Below are 26,803 nucleotides of genomic sequence, written 5' to 3' on the forward strand. Positions count from 1 at the left end.
TGAGGTTGTGGGGCGGGGCGCGCGCCTAGAACGCTAGGATTCCGCCTGCTCTGTGTCGGTGTCCTGCCCAGGATGGCTGCAGCTCGGGGAAGGCGTTGAGGATGCCCGCGGGATACCTAGTACTCTGCGCTCTGCTGCTGGCGGCGGAGCAGGGCGCGCGTGAGTCGGCGGAGCCGGGCCGGGGAGCAGGGACACTTTACTAACTGCAGGGCTCGGCATTCAGCTCTTTTTCTCTCCTCCCCAGCGGCGACTGCTTCCCTCCTGTTCCTGTAATGCCTAACATTGCTCGTAGGCAGCCTCCACCCTCCACGCATGAATCTTCGCATGCAAAATGCCTACTCCCCTTCCCACGTAACCATCATCCTTTTCTTTTTTGTTATTGCAAACCCTCTCTCAGACTGTCTGTGAGCGCAGACTTCCCTTCTCCGTTCTCTCCAAGATGCACACACGACCCGCCTTTTCGAGCAAACTAATTATCCTCGTTTCCACGCAACCTCATTACTCCCTCCCTTCCAACAAAGTGGACGCAGTCTGTTCCTTCCTGAACCCGCCATCCTTCTCTCACTGAAGTCTCTCAGTGCAGTCTCCGGAAACAAGCAAGTTTCTTGAACCTGGAGGCAAACTCCCTTTCCCCCAAAGCAACTTCCCCTATTACTTCTTCCAGTTACACACCCATAATAGGCACTGTATAATCTCTAGCAGTGCACCTTTGTAAATTCCCGCTCATTATCTTAATGAAGCTACAGGCTTCAGACAGCTACTCTTTCCATGCTTATTAAACTGGTTCACAGCTGTCCAATACGATCTTCCCTTCTACCTTCCCCGTATTTATGCAGAATTGGTAGGCCAGGATTAACTGTTCCAGGTTAGCTACTGGAGACGAATCGGATTGGAATGTAGTTCTCCTTCTCAAACTCCTTAGCAAGAAGGAGGAATCGGACAAGGTGCTGTTGGGAGGTTGTTATGGGGGGAATGAGAGGGAAGATAAATTTAAACAGAAATTGTAATAAGATAGATATAGAAAGGGTTTCTTAACCTTTTTTGTCTTACAATTCACTAGCAGTCCTGTTAAACCTAGGGACGCCATTATTCTCAAGGGGAAAAAAATTTTTTAATGCATATGATAAAATACACAGGATTCCAAAAAGAGCTAATTATATTGAAGTGTAGTTCTCGGAATATTTTTAAAAACTAGTTCCCAGACCCCAGATTAAGCCTCTTTCCAGAGGAAACTGAGGTTTACACCTAAAAGTAGAGAAGACTCAAGATGGGAAGTTTGAAGAAAAGAAACTAACCATGAGATTTGGACTTTTAGTCCATAGGATCATAGATCTAAAGTCATATCTTACAGAAAGGGAAATTGAGGGTGAAATAATTTGCCCAAGGATTTGAACAAAGTTACTTAATAGTACAGACTGATTTCACAATGGGGCCTCAATTGGAGCCTTCTCTAGAAGTATACACACACAGTTGAAAAGCAGCCAGAAGGTTGCAATTTCCATGTTCTTTTCATTTTGCACTGGTTGGGTAGACAGTTTACTTGACTGGATCTTTTTCCAGAAGACCAGTTCTGGACCTCGAAATCACCTCAGAAATCCTCAAACCCAACCCCTTCTTTTAATTAGGAGTCTATCTGCCTGAGGCTACAAGGATGAATTAGAATTAAGAGAGAATCTGAGGTGTGTAGGGAGATGGAGCTCACAATGAGTAAATTTAGTTTTCTTTCTGAAGCAAAAAGTCTGACCACCTACAGAAATGCAGACTGGGGCAATAATTGGGGAGAAAAGCTTTCAAAGTAACAGTCCTTGTGGGAAGTGTGATAGGTAGTTAATAAAGAATAATCGATGAGCATTTATTAAATACTTATTGTATACTAGATTTGAACATGGTAGAATACTAGCACCTCTTGTACGATCTCCAACTTTTTCCATTTGTGACCCATTTTTGCCAGAGAAATTTTTATGCAACCTCGTCTCTAATCTGGCAAGCCCCACCAGAAACTTCTTGGATTCATGACACATTTGATTTTGAATTAATTTTGATGGTTGTTCAGAAACATTTTAGTGTTGCCAAGTTTTTTTTTTTTACAACCCCTACAATTCATTTATGCAACCCTATATGGGGTCACAACCCACAATTTAAGAAGCTTTGAGTTATAGGATCCCTCCTACTTCTAGGTTCCTATGGCAACTTGTTCTTAGAAAGTCACATACCAGAAATGCCCAGAAATGAAACTTTTGACTAATACCGTATGATACTTACTGAACCAGAGATGGCCCATACAAACAAAATTAGAGAGGAGACCTTACATAATTCTGCTTCAGAGGCTTACGATCTGTATAATCATGATCAAGTTGCAACCTCTATTTGCCCCAGTTTCTTCAACTAAAAAATGGAGGTAATAATGGTACTTATCTCCTAGGCTGTGAGGCTCAAATGAGATCATATTTGTAAAGTGCTTATTACAATGCCTGTTTCATAATTCCACTCTCTAATCTACCTATCATTATTGTTGTTGTTGTTGTTAGCATTATTAAACCACTTTTCATTATGATCTAGTGAACTTGGAATCAAGAAACTTGGAATCCAATCCTGGCTGTGCTATCTATTAGCTGTGTGGCTTTGGGAAAAAAATCTTATGATGTAGAGCCTTAGCTTCCTTATATCTGAAATGAGGATTACAATGAGAATCTAGAATGGTTGTTGTAGCTGAAGTGCTTTGTAAACTGCAATGTTTTTATCATAAATAACATCATAATATTGTATCTCATGGCTATTTTCCCACAACATAATGAAGAAACATTGTCTCCTTTCTTGTCAAAGAGGAAGCATTTGGAGAGGAGCACTGAGTCAAAAGTGCAAGTTAATGTTTGTTCTGTGATGTTTAAAGATAAAACTGTTGGTTTGGTTTTTGTTTTTTTTGTCCTTGGGAGGTAGGAGGCAAAATGTCACCTAATCTTTTTCAACACTTCCAAGACATTTGTGTCTGGGACATCTCAGATAAGCTGTATGTGGTATATCTAATTCCTTAATCTTGGAAAAGGAAGTTACTTTGAGTTCCACAGAAAGGAAAAATTCAAGTAGCAATTCGTTGAATAATTCATTGAGATATTTAAATCTTTGAAAGGCTAGGATAAAAGTCCCTAACAGGCCCTAGTTAGAACCAAAAGGAATCTGTTACTTGATTGGTTGGTGTGTTTTTGTTTTTTCCTTTTTAATTTACCGACTGAGTGATCTAATTCCCATTGGAGTAAACTAATATTTAAGACACTGAAGTGGGGAGTTTGAAGCCGCTTTACTCCATAACGCATTCTTTTTTCCCCCCTTCTCGTAGGCCTCTGCACAGTGGTTTATTACTTTTACACTGAGCAGTATCTGTGGGCATGGCTAACTGTCTCAGCTCTCCTTCCTGGATGCCTGACTCAGGGCCTAAGTTATCTATGGTTCCTAGCAGATGGTCATCCAGTCAGCTGTTCTCTGGTTATTATACATCTCTTGCATCTCGGCATATGGAAACGGTAAGAACAAGCAGAATTCCTATATCTTGGGATTCAAAATGAATCATTCATTCCTCCATTCATTCATTCAGCAGGCATCTCTTAAATACCTCTTTATGCAAGGAACTGTGTTAGGAACTGGACATACAAAGTTATTTAATTAATTAACCAATCAATAACCATTTATTAAATGTCTCTATATACTAGGCATTGTAGTAGATATTTGGAATACAAGAATAAAAGTAAAATAGCCTCCATCCTCAAGGAATTTACAGTCTACTAGGAGGAATTATACATATTCATTAATATATATAGCACCTATTTCCCAGGATTTTTACTGATTAATATATATAGCATTCATTTCCCAGAATTCTTGTGAACATAAAATGAGATGCTATTTGTGAAACTCTTTGAAAACTAAAGTGCTATATAAATATAGCTATTATTATATCTGTAACATTGGTGGTTGTGGGTATCACAGTGTCACAGTGAAGGAAATAGTTGCAAGTATGTTTTCATACTTTCTTTGTCCCTGAAGATTTAATCAACTAAACCCCTGTTATATCAATTAACCAGTTTTTTGGCCTGTGAGCAACATAATGGCCCCTCAGGCTCTAAGTATCTGATATCCCTCTCTTGTTAATGGATTTTATTTTGGCTGAAAAGTTTACTGTCTCAAAGCCTTCAGTTAGAAAAATTCCTAACAGAGGATTGGCTTTCTTCCCTACTATGAATTTCTGTTTATCTCTATTACTAAAGAGACAAAGGGAGGGGAACTTGGGGAAAGAACAAACTCTTTTGTTGGAGGTTCCTTTTATCTTTGAGGGAGTGAGTATCTCTAGAACTTTGACTTCAGTCTTCTGAACTGAAACACTTACTGGGCCTGAACTGAGGAAGACCTGAGTTCAGATACCATCTCTCACACTTAATAGTTATGTGATTCTGGTCAAGTCACTTATTCTCTGCTTTCTTCAATTCCCTCAAGGTAAAATGAGGACAATACTGGTAACTACCAAAAGGTTTATTGTAAGCATCAAATGAGATAATTTTTGTAGTGCTTGCTTCACACAGTGCCTTGCACATAATTGGAGCTATATTTATTTATTCCCTTTCCCCTTTCTTCTCTGTCTCTCAGAGATTGTGGGTCCATTAAAAAATTTGGGGACCTAGCGCAATTCTGTCTTCTAGTTGAAAAATAGTCAGGGAAACTTGTTCTCCCGAGTCATTTTCTTTTCTTTGTTGAGGCAATTGGGGTGAAGTGACTTGCCCAGGATCACACAGCTAGGAAGTGTTAAGTGTCGAAGTCAAATTTGAATTCAGGTCCTCCTGACTTCAGGGTTGGTGCTCTATCCACTATGCCACCTAGCTGCCCCTTGAGTCAGTTCTTAAACATCTGTTAAATACTTCCATTTTTTTTTTTTTTTAACAGAGCTTTGATTTCATCAGTTTAGGGAGCTCTTGATAAGGAACTTCCTTTGCAGCCCTTCATCTGCAACTTATAGCAATAGAGAATTGCAAGGGAGCATAGGAGGATTATGTGACTGCCCAAGATCATACAGTCTGTATATATTAGAGGGAGAGCTTAAAATGCAGGTCTTCCTGACTCTGAGGCTAGATCTCCATCCATTATGCCCCACTGCAAAATGTATACTAACAAATATAGGGTAATTTCTAAGGAATGTGTCTAGTGGAAAGAGCACCAGTTGTGAAGGCAGATGATCTGAATTAAAATTCTATCTCTATATTTTACACTCTTTTACTTACTAAAAGGTAGTAGGTGACCTTAGGCAACTCACTTAAGTTCACTAGATTTCCATTTCCTCAGCTAAAAGATAAAGATGGATTAAAAGGTCTTCCTCTTTTGGGGAAGGGACATCATGAAAGACTCTGAGGAGGAGGTTGGACTTGAGCTGGGAGTTGAAGGCAAAGTTGGGAGGAGTCCTATATGCAAGCAGCCCATAAGATCATATATGCATGTAAATGGGCTCCAAGAATAGAATTCTGTGAACTGCTTAAAGGAGTTATGTTGTGGTAGAAGGAGAAAGTGACTTGGAAACTGAAGACTTAAGTTGGAAACCTGCCCCTCTCATTTATTTCCTGTGTCAGCAATTCTCCTTAATCTTTTAGAACCTTATGAAAGGAATTAGGATCTCAGAGATTCCCTTCAGTTTTGAAATTCATGATCTGGGTTTCTGGGCCATAACCAGTTAGAGGCTGATTGATGTCTACAGGTTGTCTAAGAATAATAAGTTCTAAGATTATTTTCTGTTTATGCTTTGCAGAGTTTGTGATAAATATACATATATATGTGCGTGAGTGTATATACATGGGTATCCATATCTATATAGAGAGAGAGATAGATATATATATGAAATATTGTATTTGTATGTGTAAAAAGACAAAACCTAGGAGAGATCCTTGGAATATTCCCACAGTTAGGGGATGTGATATTGGTGATGATACAGCATAGGAATCTGGAAAGCCATCAAGTAGGTAGGAAAACCAATATCTCAATGCAATGAAATCCCACAGAGGAAACCTTATCGAGGAAAAGAGAATTGTCAACAGTGTCAGCTGCTTCAGAGAGGTCAAGAAGTACTGAGTAGTTACCCCGAGTCTTACCAGCTAGAGTTCTTTTGAATTGGAAAGGGCAGTTTCTTTTAGGTGGTAAAGGTAGAATCCTACTTGGCAAGGGACTGACAAGTGATAGAATTGTAGCAATAAGAGTAGAAGGCTTTTTTCTAAAAGTTTGGCTATAAAAGGAAAAAGTTATAGCTCAAGGAAATAGGAGGGATTTTTAAGAATAGGAAAAACCAGGGGATGTTTGTAGCCAGCAAGGAAGAAGCTAGTAGATAAGGAGAGACTTGAAGATTAGAGGGTTGGAATGATTAGAAGGGCAACTTTTATTACCTGTTCTGTCTCTAACCATGAAACCCAGTTTGACTTCGGCCCATTTGTTCATTCATTCAGCCAATCAATCATTCATTCAACAACTATATTGAGCACTGTATGCAAAGTTCTTGGTTCTTGGGAAAGTGCAAAGTTTAGACAAAACACAATTTCTTCCCAGATGGACCTTAGAATAGAAAAGGATAGATAAGATGTAGGCAGGAGTAATAGTAAAAAACATAATACATTATCAAAACCATTTTTAAAATTCAAGATGATACGTAGACACCAACTGATTATGACTGATGAAAAGTTTCCAGGAAGCTTACCTCTGAGGATATATAGACTAATGACATTCATTTTAGTCCTAAGAAACTTTGACCTAAACCCACATCATCCTTAACCCAAGGGAACACTAGGGAAATCATCCTATTTGTAGACTCAAACCAATTTTCTGATCCTGTGTAAAGTAGGCCTAGATATCCCCAAGATTTCACATCCCTAGTTCAAACCTAGAACTGAGATAGCCTCAGCTGGAAACAAACCTGCTGAGCATATCTGAGGTTTAGATATCCATATTCATATCCACATTAAAGCAGGTCTATTTTTTCAGTGTACTTATAAGATTCCTATATGGAGTTAGGATTGGCCATAATGTTGGTCACCCTAGGGGTGAGAACTGCAGTTTAATTCAACAAATATTTTTTAAAAATGTGTTTTATGTGCCTGTGTCTGTTCTGGGAACATAGAGTTAAAGATGGAAAAAACAATGTATTTCTGCTTAAAGAATTTACAGTCTAATATGTCATAAACTCCTTTGGCAGTCTGGGGAAAACCTAAGGAACCTTTCTCAGAATAATGTTATAAATAATTGATGGAAATGCTCTATTTCATTTTAAAATTACAAAAAATAAGAATGTAATTTTTTTCATCCAAGATCATGGGTCTCCTAAAATTTAGCCATATATCCCAGATTAAGAACCTCTGTCCTATTCTGGGATAGTAAGAGGATTATAATATATACAGATGATGATGTTTATTATATAAACTTAAATCTTATATCAACTTATAAATTATATTACAATTTCAGGGAAGATCTGGTTGATAGGAAATTTTAATCAAGTACCTTTTACCCACTGTATCTAGCTGTATCTTTTATGGATAAGTAGAAGAAGCCTTCTTCCTTTTCCATATGATAGACCTTCAGATATTTGAAGATGCTTTCTTATTTCTTCCGGCTTCTCTTTCCCAAGCTAGACTTCCTTCGCTCCTTCCTTTGATAACCTTAAGGTTTCCCCAGGTTTCTCATCATTCTTGTTATCCTCCTTCTCTATATAGTTACCTCCAGTTTATCATTATCCTCCCTAAAATCTAATGCTCTGAATGAAACAATATTTCAGATGGGATCAGACTCTGACATTCTAGATATTATGCATCTCTCAACATATCCCTAGTATTAGCTTTTGGAACAGCTAGTCATATTGTTTCCCCATATTAATCTTAGGACCAACCAGCAACTCCTGGTATTTTCAATTTCTTCAGGAATGACAGCATGATTTTGTTCTGCTCAGGCACTGGGATGCCCTCCTGGCAGTCATAGCAAAGAAAGAGGAACCTCCTGGATTGGGAAAAGTGCTGCTACAACAAGGGGATCTCTTTGTGCTTCGGCTGCTTGAAGCCCTCATCCAGATGGGGCCCCACCTTCTGTTGCAGACATATGCTTTCATGGCAAATGATTTAAAAGAGCCTGTCTCAGGTAAGAAGAGATTGTGAGTCACAAAATAAACCATTTATCCATGGAGACCCAGAACATATTTGTCTTAAATTCTTAAACTTTAAGAAAATTAAATCACTTCATTCTGCACCAGTTAATCGAAGTCTTCCCAGTTTCCTCTGAAATCATCCATTTCATCATTTTTATGGCACAATAATATTCTGTTACATTCACAGACCATAATTTGTTTAGCCTAATAGGACAACACTCCAGTTTCCAGTTCCACCATAAAAGAACTGCTATAAATTATTTTGTGCAGATAGATACTTTTCCTCATTTTCTGATTTCTTTAAGGTTATAAGCTTAGTAATGGCATAGCTGAGTCAGGGTATGCACAGTTTGGTAACTTTCTCTGCATAGTTGCAGATTGCTTTTTAGAATGACTGGACCAATTCACAGTTCTGCCAATAGTGAACTAATGTACCTACTTTTCCACAGTTCCTCCAACATTGTTCATTTTCTTCTTTTGTTATCTTAACAGTCCAATAGGTATGAAGTAGAACCTCGAAGTTGCTTTAATTTTCATTTCTCTAATTATTAATGGTTTTTAGCATTTTTAGATTGTTGATAACTTGAATTTCTTTCTTCAAATACTTCCTGTTCATATCCTTTTAGCATTTATCTACTAGGGAATGGCTCTTTGTTTTATAAATTTGGGATTGGTTCTTTATGTATTTTGGAAACAAAAACTTTATCAGAGAAGCTTGTTTACTTTGTACATATTACAGCTCAACTTTTATGTGGACAGATTATTTCCCTCAATAGTATTTAAGTTTCATGAGAATGAGGATTGTCTCATTTTCATCATTGTATCCCTACAGCCTTGCATCTCAAGAGTGACTCAAACTTCATAAATGTCAATCATTTGATTCCATAACTGAATCTCTGTTGCTAATTTGTAAAATGAGAATAATATATTCCGTAGCTATTGTACAAAATAGTGATAAGAAGTATTTTGTGCAATATGAGCTATCCATGTTATTAGAATTTAAGATGGGAACAGTACTTAAGAAACCTTTTTATATAAAAGTTCTCTACTTAAAGAAAAAAAAGGGTTTTGAGGACTATTTTCATTTTGGTTTATTTGGTCTTGTTTCTTTCAAAGCACACAGAAAGAGAGAGGTTAATATAAGCCAACAAGCTATAGGAAATTAGTAATTTCATATGTTTATGGAAAGAGGAAAAAACTGTTTTAAGCAAAATAAGCTATGGATACTTAGTGCTGTTCTTTTAAAAGAACCAATTTGATGGAAAAGCAAATTTAATTATATTCTTGAATACTAATGAGCTAAAATTTCCCATAAAGTAGAAGAAACTTGTCAAATGAATTAGAAATATAATATAAAATATACCAAAGGATTCTGTTTCATTTTTTTTTCTAACATTTCCTTTGTAGGTGTGAGTGCAGTCCTGTCCTGGTCATCTCTGTCCTTGTCTCTGGTCTCCTATGCTCGTATCATGGGCATGATAAAGCCAGGACATCTGTCCATGCCATGGGCTGCCCTCCTGTGCCAGCTCCTGTGGAGATTGGCTATGTTGGGAACTAGGATCATAACACTAGTTCTGTTTTCCCAAGTCTATTCCTGCTGGGTCTTTGTTGTTGGAGGTGAGCTGAGATTTCCTTTCCATAGCTTTCAATATGTATGATAGCTTATTCAACTATAGAGTCTTAATTAAATTTGTATATTTATATGTATATACTCATGGAAAAATGTTTTCCTCAATGGAGGAAATTTTTTTTCTATAATTATCAAATGTAACTCAAGCACGTTTCATCTTGTCCCTAAACAAACTGTGTGCACGCTCATGCTCTACTCTTAAGACCAGCAAAGTATAGGCAACAGGTCATTATCTAGGTATTGAGAGTATACTTTACTATAGAAGTGAACACTGATTTCCTCACAATCACTTGAAAAGATTAGCAACAACTGAAACTACCATTCTGTAGGTAACTCCACAGTACCACAGATAGACAGTTTCACACTTAGCTACTCCTCATCAGACTTTGATTCTATTTCCTAGAAACAAATATATCAGTGAATAATAGAAAGAAGGAAATTATTGGGGTCAAGAGGAGGTTCCAAGAGTTTTTGCCATTCTTACAGAATTTCAGAGTTGGAGTGAACTCACAATCACCTAATTTAACCTGTATTTGTATAGAAATCCCCTCCTTAATGTCTGTAACATTTAGTCATCTGGTCTTTACCTAAAAGCCCCTTCTAATGAAAAACTCACTATTTCCCAAGGCAGCCCCATTACACTTTTGGATACATCTGATTGTTAAAAAGCTTTTCCTTACAACAAACAAAAATTTGTCCCTCAATACTACTTGCTAACTAGAGGCAAGTAAGCCAAGTCTTATCCTTTTTCCAAATAAAAATTTTTCATATTCTTGGAGATAAATATCACACACCAACTCTCCATTTAGCTCCACTTCTGTAAGTCATATCTTCTTGTTTATATCCCCAGGCCCTTCAACAGATCCTATAGCAGTCGAGTTTTGTTCCCAGTCATCTTACAAATACATTCTATGGGGAAAAAAATTACAGATACGTGTCTCAAATGAAATACGTATCTCAGTTTTCTCTTTGAGCCTTTTCAAAGGATCCTTCAAGACCATTCTGTGACTCTTCCCTTCCTAATCTGATTTTCAAAATGAGGTTGGAGCCATTATCTTATACAAACATGCTGCTTTTTAAATGATTTTGTGTTTTTATTTGTGTTTAAATGTTTATCATATATTTTATTTTATATATATGTATATATATAAAATGTTATATATATTTAATTAATATATATATGTATTAAATACATTATAAATATGTTTAAAAATCTGAAAAATTCATCTGGATCTGATATTTAGGGGCTGTTTCTCAATCCAAGCATATTTCTTGAGCTCTGTCTACATGATCACATTTTGCCCAGTGATCAAGAAATTCCCTTGACTTTGAACTCACTATAAGTCTCCCTGAATTCAAGTTAACATTGGCACTCTTTAAAAAATTTGACTCTCTTATCTATGAAGCATCTAGGATGTTGCAACAAAGTACTGGTTTATTGTTGAGATGATTGAATTCAAACACAACCTCTGATCCAGTACAATCAGAGAAAGAATTCCCAAACTGAGAGTTCTTCATGATGACACGAGGAATGACTGAGAAAGTTATGAGTCCTTGACATAGGGAAGCAAAACTGCTGGTATTACTGGGTTTGGAATAAATCCCTGACTACTTACCATCTATATAACCTTGGGAAAGTTACTACCCTTCTTTGAACACTTCATTTTCCCTCATTCTCATATAATGGATTAGACTATTCTTTCTAATGTCCCTTCCAACTCTGATTGTCTGGAAAAGAAAGCCAAGAAATTGTAATAATCAGGGTTTTTCTTTTTTTTTTCCCCCTTTTTTTCTGCTGAGGCAATTGGGGTTAAGTGACTTGCCCAAAGTCACATAGGTAGGAATTATTAAGTGTCTGAGGCCAGAGGTCATCCTGATTTCAGAGCTGATGCTCTATTCACTGCACCACCTAGCTGCATTTTCTAAAATTTATCTTCCATCGTTCATCCTATTCTGAAACCCAGCAGATATTAAGATCTCTTAAACAAATAGTAATCAAGGAGACCAAATTAAGATAGCCCCACTCTCTTGAGCAAAATAAACAACTTTCTAAAGAGAATTATTGCTTCAATGAGAACAATTAAGTTTGCAGCAGCAATGGAACAAAAAATGTTTGTATGTGCACATGTGTTTGTGTATGCACATACATGTATCTGCTGCTAAGGAACAGTCTTTGCAGTTCATTGGTTACTGAGGTTCATGAATAAACAATGTCTCTTGTTTTCCTTGAAAATGAGGGGGAAAGAATTAAAACTCCAAGACAAAAGTAACAATATGTTTTACTAAAGAAAAGTTTCACAAAGAAATTTTGCCTCCTAAGGAGAAATTATATATGTATACACACACACACAATCCATTTTGTCTCATTTCCCTGCATAAAATCCAGGAAATAAAGCCACAACTGACCCAAGTACAACTCGTACCCCAGACAGTTGCTGGTTATGAGATCCTTGGCAAGTCACTTATTTTGTGTATTCCTAATTTTCTCATGTAAAATGAGGGTAATAATATGCCGTACCTTCCAAAGTTTTTGTGAGCATCACAAGATAATATTTGTAAAGTATTTTGTAAATCTTAAGGCACTCTATAAATGCTATGGTTTTTAATATTGTATTTGGCTCACTTGTTTTCTGTGTTTCATAATTTATTCTGAGTACCACATCTCTTCTCTGACTTAGTTGATGCAATAATATTTTACTGTTTGCCAGAGCTCTTGACTTCTGCTCTTTTCTTTCCTTGGTTCTGTCTCCTTCCCTACACTCTCATGGGCTGAATTCTCTATTATGGAATTTTTTACAGGTGCTCATTGGTTAGTGATGACCTTTTGGCTTGTTGCTCAACAGAGTGACATCATAGACAGTACTTGTTGTTGGAGGTTGTTCAATCTGCTTGTAGGAGCTGTGTATGTCTTCTGCTACATTAATTTCTGGGACAGCCCTTCCAGAAATAGAATGACCACATTTTATATAGTAAGTGATATTTTATCTGCAAATAAACTTATTTCAGCAAGCTTTTGTTATGTCCCAACTATGTGCTAAGCAGCTAATGTGTTAGATATTGAGACTATGAAAACAAAAATGAACAGTCCTTGCCTGCAAGGAACTTACATTCTACTGAATTATGTTGGGGGTAAGGGGCAAAAGAAATATATTTAATATGTCAATATAAACCACATACAACTTAAAACAAAGTCAATTATCCTTTTTAAAAAAAAAAAGATGAGAAAGCTTAAGGAAAAAAAATTTAAAACAAAAATTTCTGATTGAAGATAAATGAATAATTACTTGGGTCCATGTGCCTTATTCACCTCCTCTTTTTTGGTGGTGTAGATGTGGATAGAGAGATAATGGAGCAAAACAAACATTTCACTGAGACAGGAGTCAAAATGATCACACATGTTTTTGAACATTACCAATATGACAGTCCGTTTTGCCTGATTACGCATATTCTTTGGATTTTTCTTTTCAACTGGGATTGAGACATCGAAGAGTAGGAGGAAAGCTGAGAAGGGAGAGAAGAACTAGGTCTAGGACTAAACGGTTTCAGGAAGAAAACAGAAAGAAGGCTAGAAAAAACTACATACAAGCAAGACACTTTTGAAATTACATGTTGAATTTATTACATACTTAAAAAGAAAAATAGACTGTAAGAGCCAGGCAGTTTCTCCATCTGTTCTATCACTGTGGAAATCCTCTTCCATTCTATAGTGTATACAGAAATATTCATTTTATTTGGTATTTATGTTCAGAATTTTTAAAAGAAAAATGATGGGAGTAGACTAGCTGTTCTCTAAAGGTCTTATCCCAGTTTATGTCTATCATTCTACACTTATGACCTTGGGCAATTCAAGTTATCATTTTAGACCTTAATTTTCCCCTATCTCTATCTTGGGCAGAAGGAGCCAGAGGAGGGAAACTGAAATGAGTGATCACCATGTGAGCCCTTCCAAATGTTTACATACTGTGAAATAATGTAATTTGTGTCTAAGATAAAAGGCTAGGTTTGAGACTGCTAGGGCATGAATCAAAAGAACTATGCTAACTCCTTTTGTTCTTTTAGATAATGTTGATAGAAAATATAGTCCTTTTGCTGTTGGCCACAGATTTTCTGCAAGGAGCGTCGTGGGGTACCATATGGATGACAGCAGGCATTATGTCTGGATTTATTATTGGTAAGAACACCAGAAACTTTCCCAACATGCTGGCTTCTGTTTTCCTTTAGTGAACTTCAAGAGAAAGGATTATTATCATGAGGATATTAATAAGTGTAGGATTATTACACTTAATGGGAAGGGAGCAATTTTTGTTATACCATATCCTGAAAGAAGCTTGAAATGTGAGCAGTTACCTGACACCACAAGATAGGTCAATTTTCTTGTGGGGGATTAGACTTGATGACTTCTAAAATCCCTCCCAGCTCTAAATGTACAATCTTATGGTCCTGTAGTTGCAAAGGTATTTTGTGGGAAAGGGAGCCTACTGTGGTATGTTTAAGTTTGGTTGCTCGTTTACAGATGTTTTACCAATATTGTTTTTTTCATAGTAGGTAGAGGGCAGGTTTTGGTTGCCCAAAAAAGTAATCTGGCAGGTATCCCTCCAGGTTAGGGAATTAAACCTTTTTTCTGAAACCAGAAAGGGGAACCAAGAGGAGGGAGCAGAGGGATCTAGAATTCACTAGCCCTAAAAACAAGAGAAGGGCCAGGGCAAGAGGCAAGCTAAAGTTTGGCATGGCAGGTATTAACAATGGAGACAAACATCTACTTCGCCTCCTATAGCTATTGTTTGGCAGTTCAGAGTGACTCATATGATTTGCTCTTCCTACTCCTCTCAAGGAATGCTTCCCTGATACCTGGATCAGGTGAGATACACCAGTGGGAGAGCAAAGCAACCTTGAACTTAGGTCCAAGGAATGAGCATGTTCCATTGCTTCTTTGCTTGCTTGATGCCATATGGTAGAGTTGTGTTGTATTGGGATTGCCCAGCTATAAAAAAACTTCCTGTACAACTACAGATGTTCTGAGTTAGAAGGGATCTCAGGTAGCAAAGAGTGTTTTTTCTAACGTGGAGTTTACTAGATAGTTCAAGAGGTTCCTTGCAACTCTGAAATAATATAATATTTATTCTGTAATTCTGTAAATTTATGCCTGAATAAGAATCCCAGTCTATAACATGCCCAACAAGTGGTTATCCAGTTTTGGTCTGACGACCTCTGATAAGGGAGAGGGAGGAGGTGCAGTGTAGAGGGATTCTTTGGGGGGTCTGTCCCAAAATGATCTCAAGCCATTAAAGGGAAAGCTGAAAGATACGGGGAAGGAGAGCAAGACTTGACTTTCTGCCATTCCTTCTCAATACACTACCCCCCAGACCCTTTATTCTAAGAATTTTTATAGACTCACAGAATATTAGAAGCTCAGAAACTTTCTTTTCTAATCAATACCTGAATAAAACTCAAGTCTCTCTTTCTCTCTCCCCTTCCTTCTCTTTGTCTCTCCATGTATGTGTATGTAAAATTTTAAGAACTCTAGTAACATGTTTTTTTTGTTTCCCCTTACATCAAGCCAAAATCTGCATCTCAGCAACTTCCTCCCATTGGTCCTCGTTTAGCTTTTTGGGACCATGCAAAACAAGGCTAAACCCTTTTTTATACAGATACTTGAAGATACAGATACATGTTCTCCCTTCCCCTAAGTATTTTCTTCTTCAGATTAAACATACCCATTTTCTTTGGCCAATTCACCTATAACATCTCAAGGCTTTTTACTGTGGTGGTGAGGTAAGCTGTCTTACCAAGTGGAGTGGGGGGAGAGGATGTCTAGTTCTCTTTACTTCCGTTTTCTAAAAAGCATGTGTCTCATGTAATAAAGAAATAAATTTGTATATGTAAAGTACACACATTTGTGTGCAAATAGATGATTATGGGTAAATTTCTCAAACTTTTAGTACCTAGGCAATTTTTTAAAGACTAAGTTGCATACCAATTACCCATCTGATTTCTGGAGGAAATTTGCAGAACATTAATCATAATAGCTAACATTTACATATAGCATTTTAAAGTTTGCACAGTATTTTACTTAAATTTTTATTTGATTCTTACTCTGAAAGTTAAATATTCTTTTTATCCCCATTTATAGTTGAGGAAATTGAGGTTTACAGAAAAAGGAAGGCAAGTTCATAATCAGCTTCAGATACCTGTCTTCCTTTCTCTAGGGCTGACATTTTATTCACTGCACCACCATAAGTCTATACGTATAAATGTGTGTATTACTACACATACATATATATGAATTTGACTACATACATATACACATATAGAGCTAGAAGAGATTTTAGAGTTCATCTGGTTCCTGCTCTCCATTTTAAAAATAAGGAAACTTAAGTGAATTATCCAATGGGACCTCTTTGTACTCCAACAGCTGTGGAAATTCATTGATTTTCCTGGGTCTCAGCTTTTTCATAGGTAAAAAGAAAGGGATGGCCCAACTAAGTTCCAAACTCTTTTAGAATTTATCTAAACCTCACATTCAATAGCTCCCTCATTTTCTTTCCCCATATCTCATATGATGATACTCAAAATGAGATTCCAACCAGTACAACAGGAAGCTTAAATCAGTGTGGGAGGGTGACTGGAAAATGTTCTGTTAAGAAATTATTGCCAAGTCAACACGTCTAACAAAAATAAATTGAGCTGACAAAAAGTGATTAAGATGTTTTTGTCCAAGGGAAGTATTATTTTGGTTGTGGAAATTCCAATGTCCTGGAGAACTCTTGAGTTGCTGCCTGAACAGCTTTAGACTTACATTTTAGGGATTCTGTTGTTCCTGGAATATACCAACCAGTATATTTGTGAATGGCTTCTAAACTTCTAAATCATCACCCTGTGTATGAAATTATAATCTTTATGAAAATGTATACGCATATTCTCTCTCCTCCCTCTTTCTCTCCCTCCCCCCTTCTTCCTCTTTCTTTTCCTCCCTCTACCCCTCTTCTCCCTCTTTCTCCTTCCCCCCTCCCTCTCTCCCCCTCCTTCTCCCTTTTCTTCTCCCTCCTCTCTCTCTCTCCCTCCCTTCCCTCTCTCTCCCCTCTCCCTCTCTCTCTCCCTAAAGAATTTATCCCAAAATCAACATCCCTGAGACACTATTGTTTAAAAAAAAAAGAGAGAAACTATTCTAATTTAATACTAAGCTTTTCTTTAGTAGGAAGTGATTAAAAATTGTTTAGACAACTAGAAATCCAATTTGGTACAATTCATTTCAGCTTAACAAAATGTTAGTAGGTACCTAACACATGGAAGGATAGCATAGTAGATAGAATACTAGATTTGGATTCTGAAAAACATGAGTTCAAATTTAAACTTCCTGAACTCACTAGCTATGTAACTGATCTAGAGCCGATCATTTGACCTTTCTGATTCTCAATTCCCTCATCTGTAAAATGGAGGTTAAAAAGCTCCCGAGTTGTTATAAGTAACAAAGGGAAATATATAGATAAAGTATTTGTCAACTTTAAATTAACAGAAATATTAATCTAGGCAAATATGTTCCACAGAAAGGGTGGCTCGATTTGACATCAGATTCTCTATCTGCCTCTCCCTATTCACATGACCTTGGATAATTCAGAATCTAGCTAGATCTCAGTTTCTTCCTTTGTAAAACTGAGTGGACTTTTATTAGAACATAGAATCAAAGATTGAGAACTGGAAGTGAACTTGGAGATTGTATAGTCTAACCCCCTTGGTTTTTACAAATGAGGAAACTGAGGGCCAGAGAGATTAAATGACTTGCCAAAGGTCACACAGGTGGCAGAGCCAGGATGCAAACCCTAAATGCTCCTACTCCAGTTCCTCTGCTTTTTTCTACTGCACTATGTAATCTTTAAAAGATGACCTTTTCTATTCTAAGTCTGATATCCACCACATAAAGATAAGTCAATTCAACAACAGTTGAAGAGGGCACAAACATTAATACTTGGAAGGATCTGTCAGTCTGAGGACTCCCATAAGAATCTCTTTTGGTGGTTATGTTAAAAAAAAAAAAAAAACCCTATAAAAAATACCTTACCAGTGAGATGCATTCCATTAGGAAAATGTAAGATAATGTGAATAACCTCCTGTTCTTTTGATCTTTTTCAGGCTGTGTCTCACTTATACTTTATTACAGCCAGCTACACCCCAAATCCACAGAAATCTGGCAAGAATTTATAAGGAAGTCCTGCAGCACTATAGGCAGTGATAAAACAGAAAAAGAGCCTTCTTCCTTTCATTGTGTAAACCCAGGTGAGGAAAGATCGGAGAGCCTAGGCTTGTACCCAGTGGAAGACCCCAAAGTACCATGCCAGGGAAATTCCCTTAGCATAGACTGGGGAGCTTCTGTTGAGAGTCAGACTGTAAGGGATGAGGTCATGACCAAATGGCACCACCACTGGCTGTTAGTGAAGCTGGCCTTAAAAACTGGTAACATGTCCAAGATCAATGCAGCCTTTGGCAATGACGGCCTAGGCTGTGTTTGCCCACCCAGCTATGGAAAGACTAAGTGCTTTGGCCCACAAATGCAGCTTTCATTTTCAGAGAAAGAATCCCCTTTTCCTCATAAACAGCATGTGACGACATCATATCCGAGTTCCTGGCAAAAAGATGTCCCAGAAATGAAAGAGAACACTTTGGAAACTTCAAGTTATGTCACTCTCTTAAGTAGTCAGCACAGCCACGCACGCTGCCACAACGTTACGCCTGTTGTTGCACCAGAAGGATCTGGTCTTTCTCTGAAGGAAAGAGGGCCTGTCATTTTGCAAGGTGACCTTCCATGGAGTAAAAGCGATGGCCAGGAAGGTGGTTTCAGAAATCAAAGCACAGTACCTTGGAGGCAGGAGAATGATGCAGAAAGTCCCACCGGACAGCTAGGAGGAGCGGGGAGAGGAAAAGAAAACTCTACATTCTACTTCAGTGCTACCATGGAAAGGGCTGCCCCCTATCACAAGGCTTCCAGGACATCTCCACAGGTCTCCCTTGAGAAAGTGGAAGTAGAAAAGGATCAACAATCCAAGTCTGATTCTAATCCTTTGGCATCAAAACTGTTTCCAGTCACTGTGGCAAACATCAGCCCAATATTGGGCACAGGGACTGACAGGAGTCAGTGTAGTCTACCAGGGGCATCTTCTGCAGGTTCAAGATGGGAGGGGCCTCAGGAGCTCTGGGGGGTTCCAGAAAATCGCTATTTGTCTGCTGGGACTTGGGTGTCTATGATGAGGCGCAAACTAAGACCTTCAGAGGAACCTTGCTTTACATCCACCCCAAAATCCGATCCCAGAAAAGATGCTGACAGACTGAGTGAAAGGTTAAAGCAAGAAACAAGCTTTTTTTCTGAATGAAGGTATGGAAATCCTTGTATCAGAATATTCCTAGAACAGTCAAGGAAATGGAAAGACCTCCAATATTTTGGATGGGTCTTCTAGAAAACTCCTGAGCAAGAAGGTGGTGTGATGTATACTAGCAGAAAAAGAATCCACATCACTGAGACTCCAGATATTTCAAATATATTGAAGAGATGACCGTGATTAAAAGCAATTATAGACTGATAATAAATTTGTAGCACATGTATCAGTAACAATATTAGAAGTTGTATTTTTATCTTTGGACTTTTTAATTGAAAAACATTTAACACCAGAACCCTTGCTCTGGCTTCTGTATTCTGGCAAATTGTTTTTGTTTATTCATCCCTTTCTTTTTTGTTGTTGCTTAAAGTATTAGACATCCCTCCATTAAGGACAAACTAATAACCAGTTCACATAACATATCCTGATTCTTTTAAACCAACTTTTCTACACTTCCCTCTCTTTCTCATTCCCTGAAAAGAGTATTTCCTAAATCTGAGATACTATAATCAAACTAAACTTTTAAGAAGCATAAGGTTCCCTTGACTAGGTAGTTGTGACTAGTTTTTTGGTTTTTTTTTAATTAGTACTTACATTTATTTCAGGTATGCTGTTTACATGAAAATTACTAAGCAAAATTGGATTGCAAACAAATATAGAAATACCATTACAAGCATTATCAAATAACATAACTATCATTAGTGTTGTAAGCACATTAATGGAACTGGTAAGGCAGAATTATGGAAAAGGCCTGAAGCCCGTGACATTTTTCTTTTTAACCAAGCCAAAACTCTTCATAGCACTATTATGGCCCTGCTTATAAGAAACATAGAAGATAAGATATTTTTATACTATTTTTTTCAAAATCACTTGCTTTGCATTTTAGTGAATTTCACTAGTTCTTTTTAAAAAGAACATATTTATTGCTCAAAGGAGGAAGTGTAACAGTACATCTAAGCAGAAAGCAAGACAGTCTCATAGAGCCTTTGATGCTGCCTGACCATGATACTATTATCCCTATGGACTTCTTGAGTTTTCCATCAGTATTCGCTATGAGAAAAGGACAAAACAACTGTAATAACATTTAGATAGCAATTTAAATAACAAAGTAATTCTCATGTATTATTTCATCATATCCTTATAAGGACAATGAAATGGGTGCTTTAATTATCCCCATTTTACGGATGAGAAAACCAAAAAATTCTATGTGGAGCAGTGGAAGGAAAGCTGAACTTGGAATCAGAGTACCTGAATTCAAACTTGAATTTGGTGGCCCTGTTTATAGCTTTTAATCTCTCGGCCTTAATTTCTGTATTTGTGTAATGGGAGAGCAGATGACCCTTAAAGGACCCTTCCAGTTCTAGATCTAGGAGTCTTAGCCCATTGCACATAACCTCAAGTATTCCTAAAGTCTGTCTACTTACCCTTTTAATCTCCCCACCATTTACAATCATTAGAGACCATCAATGAGAAGGAGAAAAGAGCTTAAGTAGTTTGGGCCATATTGTATAACTACAATTTGGAATTTGTCCTTGAGAATGAAAAGCTTTTTATAGCAGTACATTTTAGTTCTTATTGAATAATTATCTGGAAATCATGGTTTCTCCTGCCTTTGGAGAGATGTAAATCTGTCAATAATTTATTAAGCACCTCTATGTATCAAGGATTGGGCTCAAGGGATATTTAAAAAAAAAAAAGGCCCCCAAGTAGCTTCAAGTGGCAAGTGATTAATAACAGATTAGGTGCTTACTAGATGCTAAGCACTAGGAATAAAAACAAAACAAAACAAACCCAATCTCTGCTTTCAAGAAGTGTATATTCAAGGGAGAGAAAATAGACAGCTCTGCTTTAGAAGAGCCAAGATCACTACAAATCAGTTTGACTTATTTCTAGTTGACTGGCTAAACTTAAACGAGTGTATATTAAATTTTAAAGTGTGTGAGAATACATTTTTTCTTTCTAGGAGCTCCATTAAACATTTACCAGCATCCCAACACACTTCTGTGTTGCTCTATAAATGTTGTTTGAGGTCAGCAAGAGTAGAGTAGAAAGCTTAGTGATTATTGTCATCAACAAACTGGAAACCAGGTGGCTAATTTTATTGTTCAGATATGTCCCAGTCTCTATAACCCCATTTGGGAGTTTCTTGGCAAAAAATTTGAATCATTAGCCATTTCCTCCTCCAGCTCATTTTACAGGTGAGGAAATGAGGTAAATAAGTTTTGAATAACTTGCCCAGGGTGTCACAGTCTCTTGAGGCCAGATTTGGACTCAAGAAAACTCATCTTCCTGACTTCAGGCCCAGCATTCCATCTAATGAACACCGAGCTGTCAATAAACTCATGATAACACTAATAATGACTGGTATTTATATAATTCTTTAATATTTGCAAAATGTTTTTTATCTATCTTTTATTTTTCTATTTTTTATTTATCTTTTTATTTATCTATTATCTTTATATCTATTATCTCATTTGAGTCTCAATACCCAGATATGTAAATATTTGGGTACATGCAAATTATTTGTTCAGTTGATTCAGTCACGACCAACTCTCTTTGACCCCATTTGGAGGCTGTTTCTTGGCAAAATACTAGAGTGGCTTGACTTGCCATTTCTTTCTCCAGCTCATTTTATAAATGAATTGGGGCAGATAAGGATTAAGTGACTTGCCTACAGTCACAAATCTAGGTAGTATCTGAAGCCAGATTTGAACTCGGGAAGACTTTCCATTGTGCCACCAACTTGCCCATGTTAGATGTATAAAGTCATATGAAAGGGGGATGACTAAAGGATCTTAGTCCATTCATTGTTAGATGAGGATGGAGCCCAAGCACAAAATGAAAGGATTCTGTCTTGATTTGCAGAGGAGAGAGTCCTAGCTCTAAAACTAGAGAGTTATTTAAAAAGTCTTTTGCTTCAACCTCTAGTTCTAAAGCCAGAAAAATTATTTAAAAAGTCTTTTACTTCAACCTCCCCATTTTACAAATGAAGCAGCTGAAGAACAGCAAAGTGACTTATTCTAGTCACAGTCAATAATATGCTATATGTCATAATCTTTGTTAGAGGAATGGCCAATGTAAAATTCATCTGTAAAATGAGCAGGTTAGAATAGGTGACCTCTGGAAATTTCTTCCCTCTTGAAAACTAAGATCCTATGAATGTCTTTCCCTGTCACCTATGATTTACATGGACAAAGGATGAGGGTTGAGAAACAATTAGAATGAAGCCTCATTGGACTTCCTAAGTCACTCCACAGCAGTAATTTATCTAAACTGAAGCTACTTTGAAAAGCACAGTGAATGTCTGGAACATAGTAAATGTTTGTTTCCTGTCTGCTTAATATGACTGACTTATTACATATTTTTTGTGGAATGCCTTAGAATTTTTTCTCTTTTCTTTATTCCTATGGGTTGTAGTTGAAACCTGGTGTTGGAAGGAGGAAGAGGAGGAGGAGAAGGAGAAGGGAATGGCTTCCATATTGTACTTGCACTGGAATGTGGCATGGCCCTTCAAGGAGAGAAGAATAAGATGTAGGGGAGAAAGATGACATGATAGAAGCCTTAGTAGGCATATCTAGAGTAATTGTGGTATATTAGGATGTGAATTTAATAATAAAAGGGATCTTGAGTGCCACTGATCAGTCACATCCATGTTCAAGAAGAGCATCCCAGCAGAACCTTGAGAAGTAAATCTGCATTAAGAGGGCGTGAGGTAAGATATAGCCAATTGAGCAAGACATTATCAGGCATCTATCTATGTAGTTCACTTAAAAAAGTTGTCCAGCCCTGAGCTCTGCTAATGTTCTAACAAGAATTGTTAGTGCAGAGTATAGATGGCAGAGGACTAAGAAAGGACTAAGAGGACAAAACTCAGGAGATTATAGAGAAAGCAAGGAAGGTATAGAGGATGGTCAAAGGATTTAGAAACATGAAGACAGTGATGGTTTTAAGATAACTTCCAGTCCTAAATCTAAGATCCATTCAAAATAAGCCCTATACCCACCCCTGCCAAATTTTGCTCTGGAACAAAGTCCTGTTTGCCCCATGATAACTCTTGTTCTGGGACAGCTAGGTGGCTTGGTGGATAGAGCTCTGGGTCTGAAATGAGTAAAATATTTTTTCTGAGTTCAAATCTGGCCTCAAGACGCTTACTAGTTGTGTTACCATAGGCAAGTTGTTTAACTCTGTCTCAATTTCCTCATCTGTAATATGAACTAAAGAAGGAAACAGAAAGCCATTCCAGTATCTTTGCCAAGAAAACTCCAATTGAGGGTCATAAAAGGTCAGACACAACTAAAATGACTGAACAACAACAGTCCTGATTCTGGGAAAATTTCTTCAATCTTATTTTCTTAAGTGTGGTAGAAGCAGAGGATACATAATATATTCTCTGCTTTTTAACAAATTATAAGGTGAAAAGCAATGAAAGAAATTGTTAATGGACTATAAAATATACAAATGAGGGACCATTACCTATCATATGATGGGGAATACTGCCACAATCCAGAATACTGCCACAAAATCATCTCACTTGACCTAACCATTGGTTTCCCTTAAATTTTAGACTCCCCAAAATCATGCAATCTCCTGATTCATCTCTACCAACCTTTCTCTTCATCCTTTTTGTCTTATAATTTTCCATCTAGCTCCTAAATGGATAATCTCTTAGATCAGGCATTTGTTACTTGGAGTCGAGTTTTCACCAGGCTGAATAGTCCATGACACAAAAGAGACTAAGAACTCCTGATTTATATATATATATATATATATATATATATATATATATATATATATATATATATATATTCTAAGAATATATATCCTAAGGATGTCACTGATTTAAAAAAAAAAAAGATTTATATATATACCAAAAATTTTATAGGAGCACTTTTATGATAGCAAGGAACTGGAAGGAAAGGAAATACACATCTATTTGCAAATGGCTAAACAAATTAAATGTATATGAATGAAATAGAATATTCTGTGCTATAAGAAACGATTGATTTGTTCAATACAGAAAGATTTACATTAAGTGATGCAAAGTGAAGAAGTTAAGAAAACTATATATATGTACATATATATACATATACATGAGTACAATGTGAACTAGCAAAAAAAAAAAAAAAAAAAAGTGAATGTTACAAAATTACAAAGAACAAGCAAAGTGCCAAAGAAGAGATATAAGACATTCCCACCTCACAGCTTTGCAGAGATGGGAAGTCCACAGGTGTGGAACATTGTATATTCTTAGTTATTATCAACATAATGATTGGTTTTGCTGGGCGCTTTTCCTCTTCTCTTTTTCTTTAAAAAAAAAATTGTTTTATTATATGGCTTCCTAGGAGAAGAGAGGGAAAGAGACTCTGGGAGAAATTTTTGTAATTTAAAAATAAAAGATGTCCAAAAAAAAACAAAACAAAACAAAACAAAACCCTTTGCTTTAGAGGATTATATAAAGGGATCTTTTTTTTTTAAATCCAAGTTACTTCATGGTACTGAATTTTGTCCTGCTGCCTTTTCCTCCCAATTGTGCACCATATAGGGCTTAAAAATATCTTGTCAAAAAATAAAAATAAAAATGTCCTGTCATAGAGAGATGTTGTTGTAATGTGAGTAACCATAAGAGCCCTTTGGGCATAGTTCCAAAAAGCTTTAGAGAATGGTTGAATCAATATACCTCTACTTCTCCAACAATATATTAGTGTTTCAATTTTCCCATATCCCTTCCAACATTTATCATTTTCCTTTTTCGTGATTTTAGTCAGTTTGATAGGCATGGGGTAGTAAAGCTCTGAGTTATTTTGATTTGCATTTCTTTAATCAATAGTGATTTAGAGCATTTTTTAATATTATGGATAACTTTGAGTACTTTGTTTCAAACTGCCTGTTCATATCCTTTGACCACTTATTGGTTGAGGAATGGCTTTTTTATAAATTTGACTCAGTTCTCAATATATTTGAGAAACGAAGTCTTTATTAGAGAAACTTCCTATTTTTTTTCACAGTCTAATGACTGTGTATCTATTTCCCTCCATCCTATTTTCCCCTTTTTGTTCTATTTTCTTTCACCCTGTTTTTTTATTTACCCTAATTCACCTTCCTTTCTATCACATATTATCACTTTCCTAATGCCCTTCCCCTCCTACTTTCCTGTAAGATAAGATAGATTTTTTATATCCAACTGAGTGTGTGTAATTCCCTCTGACTTAATTCTAATGAGGGGGTGAAAATAAGGTTCACTCACTTCCACCCACTTTTCCCACATTCCCCTCCACTGTAAAAGCTCTTTCATACCTCATTTATGTCAAATAATTTAATCCATTCTATTACTCCTTTCTCCCAGTGCATTCCTTTCTCATCCCTTAACTTTATTTTTTTAGATAATCATCCCATGTGCCTTCTATGTATTCTCCTAACTGCCCTAATAATGAAAACATTTTTAGGAGTTGCAAGTATATTTGTCTAAGTAGGAATGTAGACAATTTAACCTTATTGAAACCCGTGATTTCTCTTTCCTATTTATCTTTTTTTGTGTATCTCTTGAGTTTTATATTTGAAAGTCTACATTTTCTATTCAGGTCTCATCTTTTCATAAGGAATACTTGAAAGTCTCCTATTTCATTGAAGATTCATTTTTCTCTCTGAAGGATTATATTTACTTTTGCCAGATAGGTGGTTCTTAATTCTAATCCTATCTCCTTTTCCCTCAGAATATCATATTTCAAGACCTCTGATCCTCTAATGCAGAAGGTACTAAATGTTATATTATTCTGACTGCCTGCTCCACAATGATTATTTCTTTCTGGCTACTTACAATATTTTCTCCTTGACCTGAGTGCTCTAGAATTTGGCCATGATATTCTTGGAAGTTTTTGAGGATTTTTTTCCCCAAGCTTCAGAATTTTTATCAGCTACTTTTCAGAGCTAATTCTAAGAGAATGCAAGTTTTCAGTCCTTCAAAGTAGTATGATGTAATGAGAAGAGGGTTTGCTACTCTCCTGGCCTGTGTTATGCTTTGTTAGTGACCACAAGTACTATTTTTCTGCTCTGGAACTGTGACCAGGGTCTCCCACTTTCCTGTGGCTGCAAGCCCTAATGTCCTGTTATTTCTTGCCAGCCAGGACTACAGCTCAGAACTGAGTATGAACAATAGAAGAGAGTTCTACACTCAGAAGCAGTAAAGGAACCCTTGTAATCTATGATCAGCTGTCCAATCTCCTGTCTGTGAGCTGACAGATCTGAAAGCAGCCATTCATTGTCAGTGCTGATCAATTGTTCCTAATTCCTTCTGCTGGTTTTCTGGGTCCACATCTAGGTGGTGTATCCTACATTGGACTGCATTCCACTCTCACCCGTGTGTGACAGATCTTTCCAACCACCATATAAATTATCTTGGACTGGAACACTATTTCACTCTGTGCTTTTATGGGTTCTGCTGCTCCAGAATTTTGGGGGGAAATTAGTTAAAAGTTAGAGGAGAGAGGGAGCCAAGATGGTGGAGAGGACACATGCTTCTTTCTTAGCTCTCCTACTACCCTCACACTAAATATGAAATTCAGCCTCTGAAATAGTGCTAGACCAACAGAATTCACAAATATTGGGAATACAGCAAATTACCAGCAGAAGAAAATTTCAAAAATCACCAGAAAAGGTCTGTTT

The 26,803-nt window shown here is 36.9% G+C and overlaps 1 protein-coding gene across 1 annotated transcript; it reads left to right on the plus strand.

Moving 5' to 3' along the window:
• On the plus strand, positions 1–20,856 carry XKR5 (XK related 5). Its single transcript, XM_003758981.3, has 7 exons — positions 1–159; positions 3,335–3,518; positions 7,958–8,142; positions 9,557–9,766; positions 12,579–12,748; positions 13,839–13,950; positions 17,907–20,856. The coding sequence occupies exons 1-7, from the start codon at positions 102–104 to the stop codon at positions 19,139–19,141; spliced, it is 2,154 nt and encodes a 717-aa protein (XP_003759029.1). The 5' UTR covers positions 1–101; the 3' UTR covers positions 19,142–20,856.
• Positions 20,857–26,803: the final 5,947 nt, after the last annotated feature.

Source organism: Sarcophilus harrisii, chromosome 2 (genome assembly GCF_902635505.1).
Source record: "Sarcophilus harrisii chromosome 2, mSarHar1.11, whole genome shotgun sequence".
NCBI lineage: Eukaryota > Metazoa > Chordata > Mammalia > Dasyuromorphia > Dasyuridae > Sarcophilus > Sarcophilus harrisii.

Coding starts and splice junctions, on each gene's coding strand:
- XKR5 (XM_003758981.3), top strand. CDS start 102: ATGCCCGCGGGATACCTAGTACTCTGCGCTCTGCTGCTGGCGGCGGAG. Junction 3,519..7,957: donor CATCTCGGCATATGGAAACG/GTAAGAACAAGC, acceptor TGTTCTGCTCAG/GCACTGGGATGCCCTCCTGG. Junction 13,951..17,906: donor TATGTCTGGATTTATTATTG/GTAAGAACACCA, acceptor GATCTTTTTCAG/GCTGTGTCTCACTTATACTT.